Here is a 20356-nt window from a genome sequence, read left to right as displayed (position 1 = left end):
ACACATCAAAATTATATATATATATTTATATATATATATATATATATATATATATATATATATATATATATATATATATATATATATATATATATATATATATATATATATAGTAGGACTTATTTGGATGTTTGTACGTGTGTCTACCTGGTGTTCAATAAAAAGATGCCAGTGTTTGTCGGATGGAAAGTATTTAAAAATTTAAGAATACTACAGCACTTTAATCAGTCTGTGTGTAATACACACACACACACACACACACACACACACACACACACCAAATCATTTACTGTAAATAGATGGGCAGTACAGTGGTCAGGAAGAACATAATGGTTGGTCTATACTCGTAATACACGAGTTTCAAGGTAGGTTTATTACTCTTAATACATTTTTTTTCAATGCAGGCCTATACTCTTAATACACGATTTTCGATGTAGGTTTATTCCTCAAAATACATGATTTTCAATGCAGGTCTATACCCTTAATACATGATTTTCAGTGTAAGTTTATTACTCTTAATACATTTGTTTCAGTGCAGCTCTATAGTCTTAATACATGATTTTCAGTGTAGGTCTATACTCTTAATACAAGATTTTCACACTACATTCTTTCAAGTTTTCCAGGAACCCAGCATACTGGTCAACGTTACATCCATGATTACTGGAATTTCCTTTTGTGTACACTGTGAGAGAGAGAGAGAGAGAGAGAGAGAGAGAGAGAGAGAGAGAGAGAGAGAGAGAGAGATATGAACGTACATTGAAAATCGTGTATTGAGAGTATAAACATACCAGCAAATCTACATCATTGTAAGGGTGAAAGTCCCAGTAAATGTACTTCAATGTAAGGGTGAAAATCCCAGTAAATCTACATCAGTGTAGGGGTGAAAATCCCAGTAAATCTACATCAAAGTAAGGGTGAAAATCACACTAAATCTACATCAATGTTAGGATGAAAATCCCAGTAAATCTACTTCAAAGTGAGGGTGAAAATCCCAGTAAATTTACATCAATGTAAGGGTGAAAATAACATTAAATCATAAGGGTGAAATCAATAACAAATTACATCAATATAAGGGTGAAAATCAAACGTAATGAGCAAATCTGCATCAATGTAAGGGTGAAAATGAAATTTGATGATCAAATCTACATCAATGGCAGGGTGTAAATCATGTAATGAGATCATTTACCTACATCACTGCAAGAGTGAAAACTGCATTGAGCGTACAAACCCACATTGATCAACTGTCTTACTCAATTGCTGACGTCAGACTTTCATGGCTTCCGCCGGGGAAAATCTATCTGCCCCGAGTGAGGCTCGAACTCACGACCTTCAGATTATGAGACTGACGCGCTGCCTACTGCGCTACCGAGGCGTTGGTACAAGAGGTTGTTTGGTTATGGTATTTTCCTGCCGAGAGCAACAGGATTCGCTGAACAGCGGAAACACCAGTATGCAGTGAATGTGTACCTCGCTGTCGAACTTATCGAAAGTTCCAGAGGTCCTTTATTCCTCCTGTGGAACAGCCTTCCTGCTGAGAATGTCTTGCAGTTGGAACTTCTTCAGAAGTTCAAGCGAAGGTGCAATGAATTACTACCCTAATACAGTTCTTCTTGCATTTTGTTAATTTACTTACATTTTTATATATTTATTTATTTGTTACTTTATCAGTTTTTCTAATAACTAATCTCTTTTTGTATTTCCCTTTACCTTCCGTTACTTCTTTCGAATGAACGCCATCATATTCTTTGGAAGCTTGAAGAATTTCAAGTCAGTGGCCCCTTTGGTGGACTTGTTTCGTATGAATAGGCTTCATCTTCTGAAAAATAATAATAGTAATAATAGACTTAGTCATGGTAATGGTATGTCTGCCCAATCCACAAGGAATAAGAACGGAAATGGATCAATATTATAATTGTGATGTCAAATGTAGTGTGTCATGCATTCCAAACTGCCTGCTATATGCTCATTTTGCTGTGGTTGTTGCTGGTCATGTTTATTTGTTCGATATTTGATTTAAACCTGTCAAAACTGTTAAAAAAAAGGGCAATAGCAGCAATTCATATAAAGAGTATAAATATAGTAAAGTTTTTTGATGGTATACTAAACAGTTTTTTTTATTTAAGTGCTGACACCTTTCGTGACCACATTATTATCAGGTGTTGAAATAAGATTCCCTTTACATGTTATTTCCGTCAGCAAGTACGTTCTTGAATATACTTCAGAAACAAGAGGTACCAATCTTCTTAAATTTGCTGTATTTAAAAGAAGATTCCCTGTACATGTATTGCCATGAGCAAGTATATTCTTGAATATACTTCAGTAACAAAAGGTGCCATTCTTCTTAAATATGCTGTTTTAAGGTTTTATTTTGAAGTTCTTTTTCCTATTAAGCCATTTTCCTTCTTGCAGATGTGCTACTCATTTCGACAGAAAGCCTTACAGTACAGAGACCACGAAATCACGAGGGTGCGAACGTATATGCAGCGTTTGCACGGTCTTTTGCAGATGCAAGAACGCACCATTCTGTCAAAAATCTTCAGTTTAAGCAACCGTCTCCAAGATGATTTGCTAAAGGAGGTAAGGGCAATTCATATTTTAGTTCTGCTTTGGATAAGATCATCATTTTCTAGCAAATGCTGTGGACACCTTAACTCTGTGATTTCACCAGAAAGCGTTGGCGTTCCTGTTTGGATGTGATGCTTAAGTACATTTTAATCACTATTGATAATTTCGTGGCTCTGAGGAAGTTATTTATGTGCTCGGATTTTACCAAGTTTTCCGAACAGAAAACAAGATACCTTTCCTCAGAATTTGAAGTTTAGATAAAATTTTGTTCCTCCTGGGTTCCCGTTTATATTTATACAATCGAACCTTGCCTATTCGCGGTTCTGGATTCGCGGACTCACCTATTCATGGGTTTCTCTATGGAACATATATACACAATATATATACACACAAAATTTGTGGGAAAATCTCTTATTCGCAGTATTTTTTTAAAATATTCAGGTATAAGCATATTTAGATGGTTTTTTGGTGTTTCGAACTATCAAAATAGGCCGTTATAAGCGTTTTTAGAGGGGTTTGAGGTATTAGTGGGTTTTAGCTATTTGGGGGGGGGAGGGGCTTAATGGTACACATCCCCCCGCGAGTAACGTGGACAGCTAATTGTAGCTGGATGTTAGTAATAATATGCCCTGCATTTCTTAGACTTAATTTTGTGTTTTTGTTTTAGAGAAAACTCTGTTGAAACCACTTTTATAGCATTCTTTCAACATTTCTCATTTTATAAGATCTTTGTACTTCACGACGTAGTTAGGACAGTGTTCATACAAAAAAATGCTTAATTGTTTTAATATCCATTAGAACTAATGGTATTGGGTATTCTCAGTAATTGGTTGATTTTGATTTTTTCAAAATTTTTTTTTTTTTTCTTGTTTAGCAAGCTGATGAGGAGAAGGAGATCGACAAATGTGACTCAGTTTTAAAGTATGGAGGACTTCTTGTGAATGGAGAGGCGCCATCGGTAAATTTTTCAAAATTTCTTGGCGAATTTAAGAGAATCCTAAATTCAGTCTCCCAGCCCATTTTGGACAGCCATGCTATGTTTTTCAAGTAAGCGACGATAGATTTTTCCCTATAGTATTACTGTTTAGCTGAATACAGTACATTTTTCCTGTTGACTTTGGTTGTCGTTAAATTACCATATTTGATGGCATGTGAAAAATTAAGTGCTTTATTGATTATTGACAGTGAATGACGAAATACCAGTTCAGGATGCATGTGTGGCATTATAGAAGGCTTTATTTCATACAGCGAGCAAAATCCAAATAACCTTCAACCCTTTTGTCCAAAGGGTAATGAAAATAGTAATAGTAATAATGATAATGTTATATGAGTTGATATGGGTAATATTACAGTATTATGGAGTAGTCTACTACGTATGGGTAAACAGCCTTCCAGGTTACCTCAGCTTTGCATGTAAGACCCCTGTGCATAATTTGCCAATTTCGGTGCATTACAGTAACCCCCCCCCCCATATTTGTGGTCTCACTGTTCGCGGATTTCTCTGTAGAATGTATATACCCATTGAACGTGGAAAATTCGCCCATTCGCAATATTTTTCACTGAGAAATATTCACTAATAAATGTATTTTCACATCATATTCGTGACTAAATGCACTTGTTGTGATAAAACTATTAAAATACTCAGATGTAAGCATTTGTAGAGGATTTTTTTGTGTTTAAACTATCAAAATAGGCAGTTCTAAGTGTTTTAGTGGGGTTTTAAGTATTTGTGGATTTTAGCTATTCGCAGGGGGTGCGGTACGCTAATTACATACAAATTGTGCTGTACACTGAAAGGGTCTTTTACAACGTGGAATTTGAGTAGCTGAGTAATATTCTTTTCATTCATAATATTTTTTTCCTGCCACCTTTAAGGTGTCAGCTGAGTGAGGGCCTGGAACATACAATATCTGACTGTATAACAGTTGAAGAAGTCAGCTGCACCATTCGGGCTCTTGAAGACAGTTTGACAGGTATTGCATCAAGTGGTAATGTTCTTATTTTATTGCTACAAACATGATTTTCTTATTGTAATATTCGTTAGTTTTTCGTGTGTATTCCACAGAGCCTCCTGAAATTCGAATGCTCGCAGATAATTATGAGAAATGTTGTTTTGCATATACTGTAGCCACTTCAAGTGGTATTGAAATGCACATGTATTATAAATGAAGCCATTAAAGTAATTTATAAATTTTTCCCAGGGTACTTTTGTTTACTCTGTTGTCATTGATAACTATCTTTCTCAGGATTCAGCAAAACATCCAGTGGTTCTGCAGTCGGTGCTATCAATCGTCATGACATTAGTATCAAGAAGGAGGAAATTTCTCCAAGGCATAGCAAGACTGATCCCGCTTTCGTTTCAAGATCTAACGGCGGCGTTGCTGAAATCCAAGATTTGCTCCTGCCAGAAAGCTTGGCCAAAGGTGTTGGAGACAGGAGGCTGAAATGCCGTCATCAAGATCAAAAAGCGCTAAAATGTCTGCTCTGGAATTGATAAGCAGTGCCAAGCCTCCTGAAAATTACGCCATGATTTCAGACCTTCAGCAGATGTGTTCGAATGAAAATGGTACCGATTTGCTTAGTCACAGAACCCCAGACCAGGGAGGGATAGTTTTACAGCCCCTTAAAGAAGAGTTAGATGTCATCGAAAGCCATCCTTGTAGAGAGGAAAGGACAGAGATTTTAGTCAAAATTGAATCTGATGATGCTGGAACGGCTGCTCAGAGTTTTCAGGAAGTTAATGCACAGAATCGTGAGGATAACTTATTGTCCGTTGCTAACGAAACCAGCAGCAGTCAGGTAATTAATAATCAGTTGAAGAAAATTTTGTCAACAAATCATATTAATATACTCAGCACTAAGAAGCTTAGAGAAAAAATAACAATTTTTTATTTTTAAATGTAGAACTAGAGCTAGGGTCTGTAATTGCTGCAGACTTTGAGGTAATGACAAAAACAAGGATTACTATCGCTGTAGGATAAGGATTGTGAAAATCCTCCTAATATATATCTTCTGCTCGGATTTGTTTCATATACAGTACTGTAAAACTTATACCTCTGTACATTTGAAAAATCTTTTCATTGGTTTGTTACTAATTTTCATCTCAAGGGGTATATTACGGAGTACAAATAGCAACTGGTTACTATATTATAAATTCTTATTGTGGTAATAGTAAAAAAGCCCGAGAATTCGAGGTAGGGTGAATTTGGTATTTCATCAGGTAAATATGGAACAGAGTGGATTTCAGCTGAAAAATTATATAGGAAAGGAACTTAGCTGTAATTTAAGGCAGGCAACCTGCCTGTCTAGATAAATATGTAATGAGATTCATGTTAGCCTGGTAACTGTAGGCATTACTGAAGGGTGTTCCCTTGGCCTCTAATTGCATGCACTTTATAGCCTTTTGCTTTAATGTACTTCTTTCCTGCTTCACTTTTGCAGCCTTGTCGTCCAACACTTTTCCCAGTTCCACCTCCAGAGCCTTCTACTACTTTATTTCCATTATTTTATGAATCTCTTTATCCTGTTGCCCAACCACTCGAACTATTACCTTGATGCTGTTTTGTTCAAGGAATGTATTTGATTATCTTGGACTAGGAAGAGCGTATGATAACTGCACAATCAAAATCGTCTGTATTCCATACACACCAGAATTATTTATGATGGGGATTGAATGATAAGTAGATAATGTGCCTGTGGTTTCAAATTGATCACCAATATATTTATCCTTCCAGGGAACTGTATTAATGGATAACACATGGATATCTTCTGGAGCTCGCCCAAAGGTGACAAAAGCAGTGGATAGCTTACTAAATGAATCGGATTCTACAAATTCTATAAGGACATTTCCTCTTACAAGAACTCTCTCGTCAGATAGCAAGTTACATTTTCCACCATCCTGTGATCAGAACTCAGAGACGTCGAGTAAAAACTTGCCGTGTGAGTGCTCGTTACTTTGCCTCCGTTCATATTCTCTTTCTTCCATCTTATTTTCCACCCTCTCTAACAATTGTTTCATAGTGCAACTGCGAGGTTTTCCTCCTGTTACACCTTTTCAATCTTCTTACTGTCAATTTCCGTTTCAGTGCTGAATGACCTCACAGGTCCCAATGATTGGCCTTTGGCCAAAATTCAATAGTTATTCAATGTAAGTAGTCGTGATTATTTAAACTTTGGCCACAGAAAAGTTATCTGTAATAGTAGGATATGGGTGTTTGTCAGATTGTAAATACCTTAGTATTTTATATTTATCGAGTTTGATTTAACATATTTGAAACCAGGAATAGAGCAAGAGGTCACCTTTTATGATTCCAGTATTGTGAAATAAAGATTTTCATAGAAAGATGTCAAACAAAATGTAACTAGGTAGTCAGCACACATGTGGGTGTTTGAGTGCTGTTTTGTGGGATGTAGAAATCTTTGATTATTTAGCAAACCAAATTATGTTTCGTACTCACATATTTTTAATGAAACCAATGAGTTGCATTTTAATTTTGTTTAATCCTTTCACTGTTCCAGAAGTAAACTTTTAGCAGTATTTTAGACAAATCCATACTTTGCACTGTGCAATACAGTATATAGCTGCTGTATTTTCTCTTCTTTAATTTAATTTACCAAATTAAAATTGTTCGCCTAGCAGTTTAAATTTTGTCAGTTCCATGAAAGTCTCAAATTATATATTGTCTTTTAAATATTTATGGCCTTGTGTTCATGTACGTACTTTCTTCCTTAAGACGCAAGCCCATTCATTGTATTTGCATCACTATATCAGAGTTGCAGTTTTTCATAACATGCATTTCAGTATCATTTCTTATCATTCCCTCTATTTCTCTCCAGTGTTGCTGGAGGAGCATGTAAAAATAGCATTCGTCGAGAGTCCCTCTTTATTTTATGTGCAGCGAAGCGTTGATTTTAGTTGGATTGTGAGTCTAGGTCATAAGTTGAATAGGATTGCAAGAGAGGAACCCAGAACTGTTGAAACTGTACCGCTTGTTGGTAAGTGTTGTCGAATTTCCCCTCTTGAGTTTGTAGTAGTCATGTTGGATACGACAGCGTGTATTACAGCACCCCCATCCCATCCCCACCAATTCTTAACCCATTGTTGTTGTCAGTGGGTGCCAGAAAACATTACCTAAATTTAAGAATTAATTTTGCAGTTCATCTCGTGAAACTAGGAGACGCTGTTCTTTACATCTCTGTCAAATGCAAATTAATCTCTTACTGTTTTTCTGGATCCAAGATTTTCTTTTGTATGGCTGTCTGAACCAAGTGAAGTTTATTGAAAAGTAAATATCATTCACTGCCAGATTTTTCAGTGAAAGCAAATAAGATTTTGATAGTATTTATAATCCTCCCAACCTCTCCTTGAATTTTCATCATGTATAAGTTAGCTACAAATGCTTTGTATTTTTCAGTCATTAAATTGGTCTCACTTTCAGGAAAGTTATACATTTGCTGTTTCACTGCTGATGAAAAGTGGTATCGAGCCCTTGCATTGTCCGTACTGCCAGATTCTCAAGAGGTTGTTGTTGAGTATGTTGATTATGGCAATAATGAAACCATTAAAACTTCCAGGTAAGAAGCATTCCTGAACCTTTTTGAACTTTGCAAAAAATTAAAGTATATTATATTCAAAATGAGCCTGTAGAACTTTAGACAACATTCATCTTAAAATAAATGCAGCAGTACATAAAAGAATGATAAAATTCAAAACTGTGTACAATGTTTAAGTGTGCCTGTTTGTTGATTCTGTTTGAGGATGTACTGTGGTAATTATAAAAATATCCATCATTAACTGTAACCCTTGGCAAAATGAAATCACAAAGACACCTTCACTTGCTTTAATAATAATTCTGGAGATAACTGGTGTTAGTTTAGATACAAAAAGTGTTGGAAATGTGCTACAGAATCAAAACGACTTTGTGACTAGTGAATTGCTTTACAAATACAGTGTACGATATCGAGAAAGCTTCAAATGGTACTGGAACAGTTTGCATCCATTCAGCGCCGAATGACATTGTAGGTCCCAGTGCTTGGCCTTTGGCCTAAGTTTTATATTCAATTCAATTTGTTAAAGAATGTTTTATATATTTCTACTTGATTATACAAATGTTTTTGTTCCAGATAATGGATGTGAAGATATGTGACCCTTTTTCAGGTTGAGAGAGTGCCCTCCTCCGTACCAGCTGGAGAACTTGCCACCTTTCTGTATGGCATGCTCTCTCTGGGAAATAATCCCAGCGAGAGGAGATTGCTGGGATGCTGAAGCTGTGGAAATATTTTGCGACCTTGTAAAAGACATTTCTTTGCAGTTATACGTGATTGACTGTGAAACGGTACAAGATACAAATAAATGTTTGGTACGTTTAATGTATTTTGTTATTTTTTCTTAATTACTTTTGTGTTATTTGTATTAGTTTGTGTTTTTTATTCACACGTGTTGTAATTTTAAATTTGACCCGTTTCAGAAGACATGCTTTTACGTAGTGTTGTATACTTACCTAACGTTAAATGGATTTGATACGGTAATAAATGGTGCATGGCATATCAAAAGATTTATATAAGAGAATTAGCTTTTATTTTGAAAGTTATGTAGTTGAAATGTTTGAATGTAACTTATGCAGCAAGTATGAATATCCTGAAAGTATCTCATTTCAAGATGTGATTTCAAAATGTTAATGGTCATTTCATTTTTAAAGGTCGACTTACGCAGGCCAGGGAGAACGGTCGGCATAGCAAATGACCTCCCACTGTCCATCCGAGAAGTTTTGATCTTCTTGGGATATGGTATATACGTAAATAAGTCTCCCCAAGATCAGGTATTTGATATTTCCATTTTGTTTTTTATGAAATAATATCAGGAATTTGATGGTATCTGTTTTCTTCAACAGATTTCTCCAGTCAGCTTACAGTAGCAAACTTCTTTGGCTTTGTAAAGACCCATTATCTGATATGTTATTAGTGTTTGCTTCAGGGGAAATATCAGCCTCTTCTGCAAAACTTGTGAATCCATATTTTTCATCTTAAAGACCAAATGTTTTAACTAATATGATTAAGTTATGAATATAGTACCTGTTAGTTGGTTGGTTCCATGGGATTACTCAAGAATCAGACTGATGATCATGGTACGTAGAGTAATGCTCCAGGAACTAGCATCAGTGAGTTATAAGATCATTCTTTTGTCATCTGATCCTGTCCAGGCTTTAATCGAAACATGCCACTGCAAAACCTGGTTAAGCTTCATCACTTTTTTGTTCTTATTCTGAGTTGAATAATTGTATTTCAAACCCCATTTTAACTGTTCGTGGTTGACGGAAACCCAAGAGAGACTATACTTGGAGAGGAGATTGTCTTTGAATCCAGAGTGATATTTAGGAGTTGAACTTCGTCCAGTTTTTTTGTACTTTTTATGACTGTTTCAAAATGATTGGGGAAGATGATTATCAGACCCTATTGACATCATTCTCCTAGACCATTTTATCAACAAAGAATCTGCAAAGCTGACCGGAATTAGGAAAAATTGGTGTGGCGCACAGTAATTTTTGTTTGATTTGATTATGCTTCACCTGATTGAAGAGACAATCAGTTTTATATTTTAAGCTTTATGCCCCATTGAGCTGAATTTTCTTTGTGTCATTAACTAAGAAAGAGAATTACAGCAGTACAAGAAAATGTTTGTAAGTGATAGATACAAAATTTACTCAGCTGTTGCTTCCAAGCTACCTATTTTTCATGTGTCGCCATTTGAAGGGTAGAAGACATTGTTCATTTTAAAACTTTGTTCTTTCGTAATAGAACAGCTGCTTTTGGAACTGATTATGACATTTTTTGCAAGCGTTCGTATCATAATTAATTTTTGGAAGGATTCAGTCGTTCATGTATTTCTGATTCCAGTACAAGAAGAAGATGACGCCAATGAGAAGTTATCATCGCCCAGAGTTACCTTTTGGAAAGTGTGATACTGAAGTCTTAGTTTGTCACGTGAAATCTCCTAACGAATTTTATCTTCAACTTAAAAGTAACTGCGATTGTTTGACATCCTTGATGAATGAATTACAGTCACATTACAATTCACCATCAATAGTGGGAAACTTGGATTGGCACATATTTGCTCCAAAAATAGGTAGGTAGGATTTTTATCTTAGTATTTTATGTCCTGTATATTAATTTCTTCCTAGATATAGTAGTATATAAATCTTTGGTTTTGTAATTGATTTGCATGTGGGTAAAAAGTTCCAAGCCAATACAGTATATGAAATTGCTTCATGGAACCAACTTGTTTGCACCGTTTACAATTCACTTCAAAAGTCTTAGTTAAGATATGCGCTGAAAAACTCTTGTATTCAACATTCTGTATTGTATGTTTTGCAGTTTTGCCTGTTCCCTAATCTTTATGGGAAGTATGTCCATGACTGACATCTTGGTCGTACTGTAGCAGACTTCTTGATATGAGTATCAAGTAAGTCAATATTATACATAATAACTTCCTAAGTGCACACAGCAGTATTTACCCTGTAGGGGGTTAGTACTGTCAGTGCACCTTACGCAGCGCACTGTAGGCATTACTTAAGGTTATTTGCTGCGTCCCTTTGGCCCTTTTTCATTCCTTTTACTGTACCTCCTTTCATATTCTTTCTTCCATCACACTTTCCTCAACCCTCTTTTAACAATTTTTTCGTTGTGCAACTGCAAGGTTTTCCTCCTGTTACACCTTTTAAGCCTCTTACACTCAAAATCCCTTTTGGCACCGAATGACCACATAGGTCCCAGCACTATACCTGCAGCCTAAATTCTATATTCCTTCTTCCTCCTCCACAGCAATATTTAATATTTAGGTTTTGAAATCACATCTAGGCACAAACATTACTGGCAGTAATTCTACAGTAATGTAATAATTCGTTTGACTTTCGTTTTACTTTTCTAGATTTTTCATATGTATGAAATTATTGACTGCAATTTATATTTCAGGTATGCTCTGTGTGGCTAAGTATAGCGGCGACGAGAAGTGGTATCGTGCCATTATTGTCGACCTGCCAGGTTATAGAAAAGTTGATGTCTTCTATGTGGATTTTGGAAACCAAGAAAGGCTTTGGTACAAGCAGGTTAACAAAGTTGCAGACAGATTTGCGTTATTACCAATGCAGGTATGGTAGATTTTTTCTCTTGTAATTACTGCTCTGTATGGTTTAATCTTATGAGTTTGGAGATTTACTTGTTGCCTGTTTTTTCATTAATATTTAAGCTTAATGTATTTAGGAGTTTTGTTTCCGTGTGGAAAAACTTGCAATGGCTCATGCAAGCTGGAAATGTAAAGAAAACTAAACAGTAGGTTTCTTTTGCGATGTCACTCCACCAGAAATCTCAGTGGAGCTGCACATTCAGTTGTCGAAACATTAATGTACATAGACATTCAGAAAATCACGTGCCGTGCTTTCACATTAACTGGCAAAGCCACACGCATTCCACTCATAAATAAAGAAAAGCCTTTATTTCTTTTTAAAGATTAGATTTTTTCAGCCTTCTGCAGAGTGAGTGGGAGCTTATGTTTTGATATTTGGTATTAATTGCTTTCATTTAATTTCTAGGCAGTTCCATGTAGTCTTCTAGATATTGAGCCATGTGGTGAAAGGTGGGTCCCTAACATTGCAGTTCTGATGACTGGCATACTAGAGTCTCAAAAGATACTGGTGAGTATTAACATAGTATATTTATGTAAAATTACAATATATGATAAAGCATTTATAAATACTCTTGACCCTACAGATGGAAGTATGATCAAAAGGTATGTTCTTTATATAGAAACCATTGTCTTAGATATAGCCTTTAAACTTCTGTCAGTGGCAACTGCATACATATCTAGCAAAACAGCTAAGGATGTTCAATGGAGAGGAAGGAGGGGTGATCGTGCTATAAAGGTACCGTTGTGAGAAACAAACCATTGTTGTCAGCAGCCAGATATTGAGGTATGTGGGAAGACAGTCAAGTAGATGGTAGCTTTCTGATTGAGGTGGCTTATCAGAGGAGGTGCTGTCCCTGATTTTGTAATTTCCTTGTGTCTTTTAGAGACTTGTTAACTCTACCAGAACAAAAGCATTACAGTGCCAAGGCTTAGAGTCAAGTGCAGATAAGACGTGCCCTCTTGGGAGTCATGTTCCTTTTGATGTTGATATATATTTTGCTCACAGAAGACAGGTCAAATACAAATGCTTACCTTGCGTAACGGATGACTTGTAGCACTATCCCATTAATCTTCTGTATGTCATTCGTGTGTTATGTATTTCCCTCTCACTTAAGACTTGTTTTTAGAACCTGAAGTGCATTGCAAAATATTTGAGTTGAAGATTTCTGTAATTTCATATGAAACATCTCATAAAATGTTGATACTGTTAAATTCCTTGGGATATACTTTTTAAGTATATAGCTTGGTTGCTCATCCGGTATTTTACTCATTGGAAGGAAGGTGATACAATTTCTTTGTTTTTTAACAATGTAAATTCTATATTCATGGCCTAATCTCTGTAACTATGGTTTAAATTATTATAGTTTACTTTAAGATATTAATTTTTTCAGGTTATGTTCCACTCCTATGAAGATGAAAAGGCTTTAGTAAATTTATCAGCACAGTCTGATGCATGCAAAATAATTGATTGTGGAGATAGGCTGATACAGATGGGTCTTGCTAAGAGCAGTTTCAAGAGGTAGGTTTACTAAGAGGAGCTTTAAAAAGTAATTTCTTTTCATATATAAAATTCAGATCATTGCCTTGCTAGAAAAACTTTATTTCAAGGACCGACGGACAGAAATTTACCAAGATTTGTCGCTAAAGTGGAGTATAGCCATGTTTTTCCTCTTTTCTCATTTTTCACCAGTGCTAGGATTTTTCATTTCCTTTAAACTCAGCTTTTGATATGACCAGCAAATTTAATTCAGAGGCGAAATCTTTGTTGACTGCATCATTAGTACAACTCTGACTAGATGTTGGTCTTGAATCTCCTTTTTCCGATACAGTTATTTGTGAGAATTATGCTTCCAACTAATGTTGTTATGCTTTTGCAGTTCTTGTTTAATCCCAGCAACTGATTCTTTTTTCAGCCATCATATTTAACAAACTACAGTTGACGACGTTAGAAAAAGGCAAAGTTGACAAAAATATTTAATCATCTCGCACACTACAATACAGCCTCTTCATAAAGAGAGATGAAAGTGCCATAATGTATGCAAGGTTGGCAGAAATGTTCAGACAATTACCCCGCTGTTAAAACGCCTATTTTTTGTATCCAAAGGTTAAATATATACACGTACTGCATGGCATCCTCAGTCAATATTGGCCCCTAGCTGCAACTGCTTTCATTTGTCAAACTGTACTTTCATTCATTTTCTTTTTTTTTTCTATCTTACTTCCGACTCTTTCTGAACAATTGTTTCATATGCAACTGTGAGTTTTCCTCTTGCTACACCTGTATAGTCCTTTTATTCTCAATTTCCCTTTCAGCGCTGAATAGCTCGTCATAGGTCCCAGTGCTTTGCCTTTGGCCTAAATTTTATATTCTGTCTTTTAGTAAATATACCCTGAATATCTCTTTAAAATTAATGCATAATGATGAAATGACACTCTCAATGCAAATTATAAATCACATACAAAAAATTTTCTGTGAAAGCCAATACTTTTCCCACCATACTTGTTGCTATGCCTTTACTTTCAGTTCATAGACAGTCACAGTAAAATAACTAAAGGTAAAAGCTATGCCCTTAATAAATTAATATGTACAAAATTAATATTCCTGCAAAATGCTGGTGAAAACTTATGAGAATTCATAATTTTCTGTCAAATTAGATTTACTGATAGACTTGGTTTTTGTAAAACAAATTCTGTTGATTGTATTAAAAGCAATGAGGGGAAAGTCATTATGTAGCAGTATTTTAACAAAAATCTGGCTGTCGAATGTAAACATATGTTCTGTACGAAAATTACAAAACACACACACTCCTATATGTATGTAGGTAGATATAGTACTTGTCAAATAATTGAATATTTTTCTTTTGTGCACTTCAAGTAAAAATACTCAATGACATTCTTGGTCCTAATCAGAAGTCTGTTAAGGTATCTTCTCTTTTCGCAGACACAAGAAATTGCACAGCAAAAAACTAGGTTCCCAAAAGTGGACACAAGTGGATGTGAAGAACGGAGTACAGAAACAGGAGACGCTGGCTGAAGTCAAGGTTTGTACAGTAATATTTCAAGTACAGTACAGGTTTCTTAAATTTTCAAAGCACAATGTTATTTTAACTCTACTGTATGTGTATGTTGTAAATGTTTGGGAGTAATGCGTGCTTTACTGGTCAAGATGGGTCGTTATGCTGTGATGATAGCTTGCCATTTATTGTGATTTTACTGAGGTCATTAATGAATCACTGTACTTGTATCAAACAGGTTTGGGCAGTCTTTTCCATTTAATCACCTTCTTTTGTTTTCAGGAACGTGGAGGATATATATCAAGAAGTAAAGAGGATGTGACATGTCTCGCAGTGACATCTCCGTCTTGCATCCATCTGAGATTGACCTCAATTTCCACTGCATTCAAGGAGTACGTACAATTACAGAACTTCTTACGTGATAGTTTGTAGTTATATTTATGCTTCAGTATTTTGTTCTGGGTGTAACTAAGTTGGGTTTGTTTTTATGTGAAAGTTATTCAGAAAATTGTTTCAAAGTGGTTTGGCTAGGTGATACTGAATAGCATAGTAGGTCTGCTTAGCTACACATTTCTGGTAATTTGTGCTACAGTTAAGGCTATATCTGTTAGTTTCTTGTCACCCTTGATCATATGGTACAGTGATTAGTGTCTTGACGAGTTGGTATGGTTCCAGTATAACAGTGGAAAAAATTGTGGCTAAAATATTGTGCCATTTTGGATTGCAGAAGAATAAGATTGCACTGTCACACCGATTTCTAAAATCAGTGCTAATCCTCACCACCACTTCCATTGCAAGGAAAACTAAAAAATTTATGCCAGTGATGAACCATGGTTTTGTGATTCATGCAAAACAACCTAATAGCCACTTAAGATTCAATGTATATTGGCAAAATTAGCCTCAGTTAAACTGAAAAATCCTGTGAAACTGGTAAAAGAGTTTGTTTGTAAAAGAATTTTCAAACAAAACCTAAACTACTGTATAGTAATAAGTTTGCCTCACCTCTAGAGAACAGAGTTCATATCCTCCACTGTTGAATCTCTTATTCCGCATCGTTGATGGAATAAAATGAATAGGAATACATAGAGAATGGTATGAAAAACATATGATGAAAACTTGGTTGAGATTGTGCGTGAGTGGAAATGTAATGTTTGCCTCCCAGGTAACAGTAATAGCTTGTTCTGTTTTTTCAAAAATGGTGCTGTTTTTCAGCAATCTAAACGTGATTTTATTTTGCAGACTTCAAGGTAAACTAATACAAGAAATGCAGAATATAACTTCTTCCAACATCAGTCCTGAGATTGGTGATGTTTGCATAGCCAGGTGTAAGCCAAGCGGTTATGCTCGTGTCAAGGTACTAGAAGTGACAGATGAGGAATTTCTGGTATGTGTTGATTTTTCCTGGTAATTGTTGTAAATGACGAAATAGTCTTGAATTTTGTAATGTACATGGGAAGAAATGTAAAACTATTCTCTCTCTCACTAATTCATATTGATATCTCAAGTTATGTAAGAGGTAAATAAATCAGCACAGTGGCCTGGTTAAAGTACTTGATAATCTTGAACATTTAAGGGGAAAATAGGTCATGAATTATGTTCTTTAAAATCAGAAGTTTTTTAGCTTTGTGTACATGGATAACCTGTCTTGTCGGCTCAAATTCACCAAAATTCAAAAGTAACTTACTGAATATTCATATCACTTTGTTTTTCAAGGTACACTTCGTTGATTGTGGTGGAATTCAGAAAATTAAACAAGCAGATCTCTTCAAATTACCAGAAGGCTTGGCGGAAATAAAGCCACTAAGCCTGTCAGTGAGATTAGCAGACATTATTCCTCCGGGTGGACAAATGGCATGGCCGGGAATCACAAAGGATTGTCTTGAAGAACTTCTGTCGAGTAAAGATATTCTGTACATGACACCACAGGTAAACATCAGTTAGATGTACTCGCATGGACTGCTTCATTTTTATATTGATCGTCGTACTTGAAGGAGCATTCACCTCTTCTTTCAAAGAGGGCTATTGTGTGTTACATTTAAATTTGTTGATTAACCAGCGTGCACTTGTTGAGCTGGGTATGTTCTCGTACGGTAACATAAAATGTAGAGCGAAGAAGTGGCAGGTGTATCCGAAAAATGTTGAAAAAAGCTGTTGTTGTCTGTCTATGGTAACCCTGAACTCTTTGCTGTTTTGGAGGAAGCCACACAGGATTACAGATAAAGTAGGAGAACTTATATGTTAAACATACTGATACTGCAGTTTATGCATATTTACTTGCTTGATTCCTTGTCTTGTTTTATTTGAGAGGTAAGGTACAAGATATAATGAATCTAAAAAAAGTATGAGAACCAACATTGACACTTTTTGCAAGTTATGTAAAGCAATATGGTGTATTAGTATCAACCGACAAAAAATGCGGCCTAAGGGAGGAATGTACATCATGAGAACTGAGTAGTTTATATCCTCTTTGGTATGATAATATTCGTATGGTCTCAAGCACTTGCACTGAATAGTTTGTTTGGTACATCAGTTATGGAATTGGATTAAACAGCAATGAAATTTGTTTTAAAAAAAAAAAGCATCCAGAGTACTTTAGTTGGCAAGTAGTTGAAGAAACAGTAATCAGTTTGGGCTCTGAATTGACATGAACTGAAATCATTTATATATAAATGGTATTGAATATTTTACTGTACTTTGCAGACACGGTAGACATTACAATGTCGTAGATTCAAAAGTTTTCCTCTTAATTTAATCAAGGGAGATGCTGAACAACATCCAGATTTTAAAATTGAAGTGATTCCTGCTTACGTTGAATTCACCGAAGAGAAGCTAGGTGGCCCCTTTGAAGCCAATTCTGTCTCATTTGTTTCTGTCAACGAATTGCTTATTCAAGAAGGTCTAGCGTTACCCTGCCAGTAAGTACATATGTTGTCATAGTTGTTTGTTTTGAGATAAACAGAATGTCAGTTTACCTAAAACCAGAGATAGAGTGTGAACATTGAATATTCAGTTGTTTGCTCTCATTGATGTTAAAAGATATGCTATTGACAAGCATACAATTATCAGGCATTTTCGTTAGTTCGTTTTAAACCCGTTATTTATATACAGTATTGCCCTTATTCGACACAGCTCTCCAGTCACACCATATTATACTGATCATAAATGAGCAAGGCTCCTTTACTGATGCCTGGACCACCCGCAAGTGCCTTCCGCTATCCATTTTCATCATTCATTTCGCTTTTTCTTCTACTTCTGCTTAATTATTGGTGGTTTGTTGGTTTTACTTAATTTAGTGAGCATAGTGTTTGTATTGGGAGCCATGGATGCCCTTTTTCCCTTTGTGTACCCACACACAACAGTGGGTTTGTTTCTCCGTATAAGGTTTGATTTAAAAGGGTGGTTCGATAAACCAGGAATAACCCCCAGATACTGTGTGGCTCCTAATTGTGGGATCACTTAAAAACTGTAGATTTTTATGCATTTGTATTCTTTTCGGAACTTCACAGTAAATTTTTTTGTTTGCTTATGGTAAACTACTCTAGATTGGGCATGCAGTATATGGTACATCGGATAGGTATTTATATTTTCACTCTTTGTAGTCATGTTTTTACATTGAAAGTTTCTTTTTTCCTAGAGTGAGAGGCCATTCTCCAGCCCAAAGTAGACCATATAGTGAAGAAGAAAGGACGTCTGAAATACCGTGTGTGTCCTCCAAAAGGGAACTCACAACGCCAGATTTGAATGATGCTGTTGCACAAAAGGTTTGACATATTAGTGTTTATCTGAAGTTGTTTGCAGTGTCCCTTTGGTCCCAAGCAGCACCCACGTTTACCTTCAGTTTTGCTGTCCAACCCTGCTTAACTGTTACTTCATAGTGCAGCTGATATTTTGTAAAATTTAGTAGCGAGTTGTCAGAAGTGTGTCTCATTTTGCATGTTGAGAAATCATTTTGCATTATTTTTCATTTGTTTGGAAAATCATTATCTACATGTCTGTTACTGCTTGAATAGCTGTATCACCAACATACATGCTTTTAATAATATTTTGACTGATTGATTTATTATAGGAGCGTGATCAATCCATGCCAAGTTACGACGAAGCGAATATAAGCAGATATCCTTCTGGCTGGATTCCCTGTGAGCTTCCAGAATCTACAGTGTTTGTTGCTTACCCATCGTATGTTGATGATCATGCAACAATTTATCTGCAGCCTTTGAAAAGTGAGTTACAAATATTTCCTATGTCAGTTATCAAAATGGCTTCCGCTAGGCTAACTGAATACAGTTCAGTACTCTTCATATAGCGGGTGTCTGTCATCTTACTCTGATATATTGCATCCATCCTATCTCCTTATTTTGTTTGTTGCTGCATCTCTGAACGGAGGTTTAGCTACAATTAGAGAATGGTGCATCATGGACTGTGTATTACAGATATGGGAACATTGCTAACAATGAGTGAGGCCTTCTCAATACTGGTTGCTAATTCCCTTCCGTCTGATGACGACTTGTGCTGGAGTATCGGTGATCCTGTAATCGCTAGATTTTTCATAGATAACAAGTGGCATCGAGCTACTGTTCTTAAAGTAAGTTGTGCAAATGTTGGTTATCTTTTAAATTTATGATTAAGTTCAATCGTTGGCTCCATAACTGTTTTTTTGAATTACTTATAGTAGCATGAGTCTTGAAATAGAGAAACAAATCAAGTTATGTACAAGTACAAATATATTAGAAATAAATAAATTCTATGTCTGTTAAAGACAGACCTGTCAGAATCATCATCATTTTTTTTTAATTAACTTTACAGTTGACCCCCAGTATTCGGGGGAATGTGTACCACAGCCCCCCACAAATAGCTAAAATCCATGAATACTACACACCCCTCTTAAAAATGCTTGTGACTGCCTATTTTAACAGTTCAAACACCAAAAAACCCTCTAAAAACACTTATACCTGAGTATTTTAATAGGTTCATCACAAAAAATGCATTTAGTCATGAAAATACGGTAATTGGGGAATACTTCTCTATGAAAAGTACCACAAATAGGTGGATTTTTCCTAAATAATGTGTATATATGTTCCATAGAAAAGTCTGCAAGTCGGTAAGTCCACAAATAGGTGGGGGTCGACTGTAATGTGAGCAAAGTGACTGATGGTCTCAGATATGTTTGAATCAGGGTGTTAGTTTGAATGCCAATTTAATTTTACTTTTTTTCTTTTTTCCCCAGCTATTAGAGAAAGGAAACGTGTTGGTTCAATTTGTGGACTACGGCAACACAGACGTAGTGATGCTCTCAGATTTGAGGAGAAGCATAGTGTACGATCAAGTGCCGATTCAGTGTTACAAAGCAGTGCTCTATCAAACGGAACCCGTAAGTTGGGTTTTGATTTTTATATTTGTTTTTGTTGTTGTGATCTTAGAAGACCTAGTCTGGAAGAATTATCATTTGGCTTCTCTTGTTTTGATTACCCATTACTTTGTGTTTTTTTTATTTTACACCTGATTTTTTTAAAAGCTTATTTAAATGAAATATTCTTCTAGAATAAGTTCAAGTATATTGAAGTATCCTGCACTGTGATTACGAACTAAAGGCATTAATGGT

At 35.7% G+C, this 20356-nt stretch overlaps 1 protein-coding gene and 1 non-coding gene across 2 annotated transcripts in view; one reads left to right on the top strand and one right to left on the bottom strand.

Annotated features, from left to right (window-relative positions):
- The window catches only part of LOC136856578 (RING finger protein 17-like), a 122303-nt gene that overhangs the window by 96898 nt on the left and 5049 nt on the right, over positions 1 to 20356 (top strand). The window contains exons 9-30 of the mRNA XM_067134448.1: positions 2410 to 2577; positions 3440 to 3612; positions 4441 to 4538; positions 4812 to 5364; positions 6300 to 6504; positions 7402 to 7560; positions 8004 to 8139; positions 8723 to 8924; positions 9264 to 9383; positions 10459 to 10687; positions 11533 to 11708; positions 12150 to 12251; positions 13135 to 13262; positions 14685 to 14784; positions 15040 to 15149; positions 15997 to 16141; positions 16471 to 16683; positions 17515 to 17672; positions 18392 to 18518; positions 18824 to 18977; positions 19188 to 19339; positions 19982 to 20125. Coding sequence (XP_066990549.1) covers positions 5011 to 5364; positions 6300 to 6504; positions 7402 to 7560; positions 8004 to 8139; positions 8723 to 8924; positions 9264 to 9383; positions 10459 to 10687; positions 11533 to 11708; positions 12150 to 12251; positions 13135 to 13262; positions 14685 to 14784; positions 15040 to 15149; positions 15997 to 16141; positions 16471 to 16683; positions 17515 to 17672; positions 18392 to 18518; positions 18824 to 18977; positions 19188 to 19339; positions 19982 to 20125 — 3114 coding nt within the window. The 5' untranslated portion in view covers positions 2410 to 2577; positions 3440 to 3612; positions 4441 to 4538; positions 4812 to 5010. The remainder of the gene's footprint in view (positions 1 to 2409; positions 2578 to 3439; positions 3613 to 4440; positions 4539 to 4811; positions 5365 to 6299; positions 6505 to 7401; positions 7561 to 8003; positions 8140 to 8722; positions 8925 to 9263; positions 9384 to 10458; positions 10688 to 11532; positions 11709 to 12149; positions 12252 to 13134; positions 13263 to 14684; positions 14785 to 15039; positions 15150 to 15996; positions 16142 to 16470; positions 16684 to 17514; positions 17673 to 18391; positions 18519 to 18823; positions 18978 to 19187; positions 19340 to 19981; positions 20126 to 20356) is intronic.
- On the bottom strand, positions 1300 to 1372 carry TRNAM-CAU (transfer RNA methionine (anticodon CAU)). Its single transcript has one exon. It is a non-coding gene; the product is annotated as a tRNA-Met (tRNA).

This window comes from Macrobrachium rosenbergii, chromosome 36 (genome assembly GCF_040412425.1).
Source record: "Macrobrachium rosenbergii isolate ZJJX-2024 chromosome 36, ASM4041242v1, whole genome shotgun sequence".
NCBI classification, from domain to species: Eukaryota; Metazoa; Arthropoda; class Malacostraca; order Decapoda; family Palaemonidae; genus Macrobrachium; species Macrobrachium rosenbergii.
The sequence above is the reverse complement of the archived record's forward strand: the minus strand, read 5'-3'. Positions and strand labels throughout refer to the sequence as shown.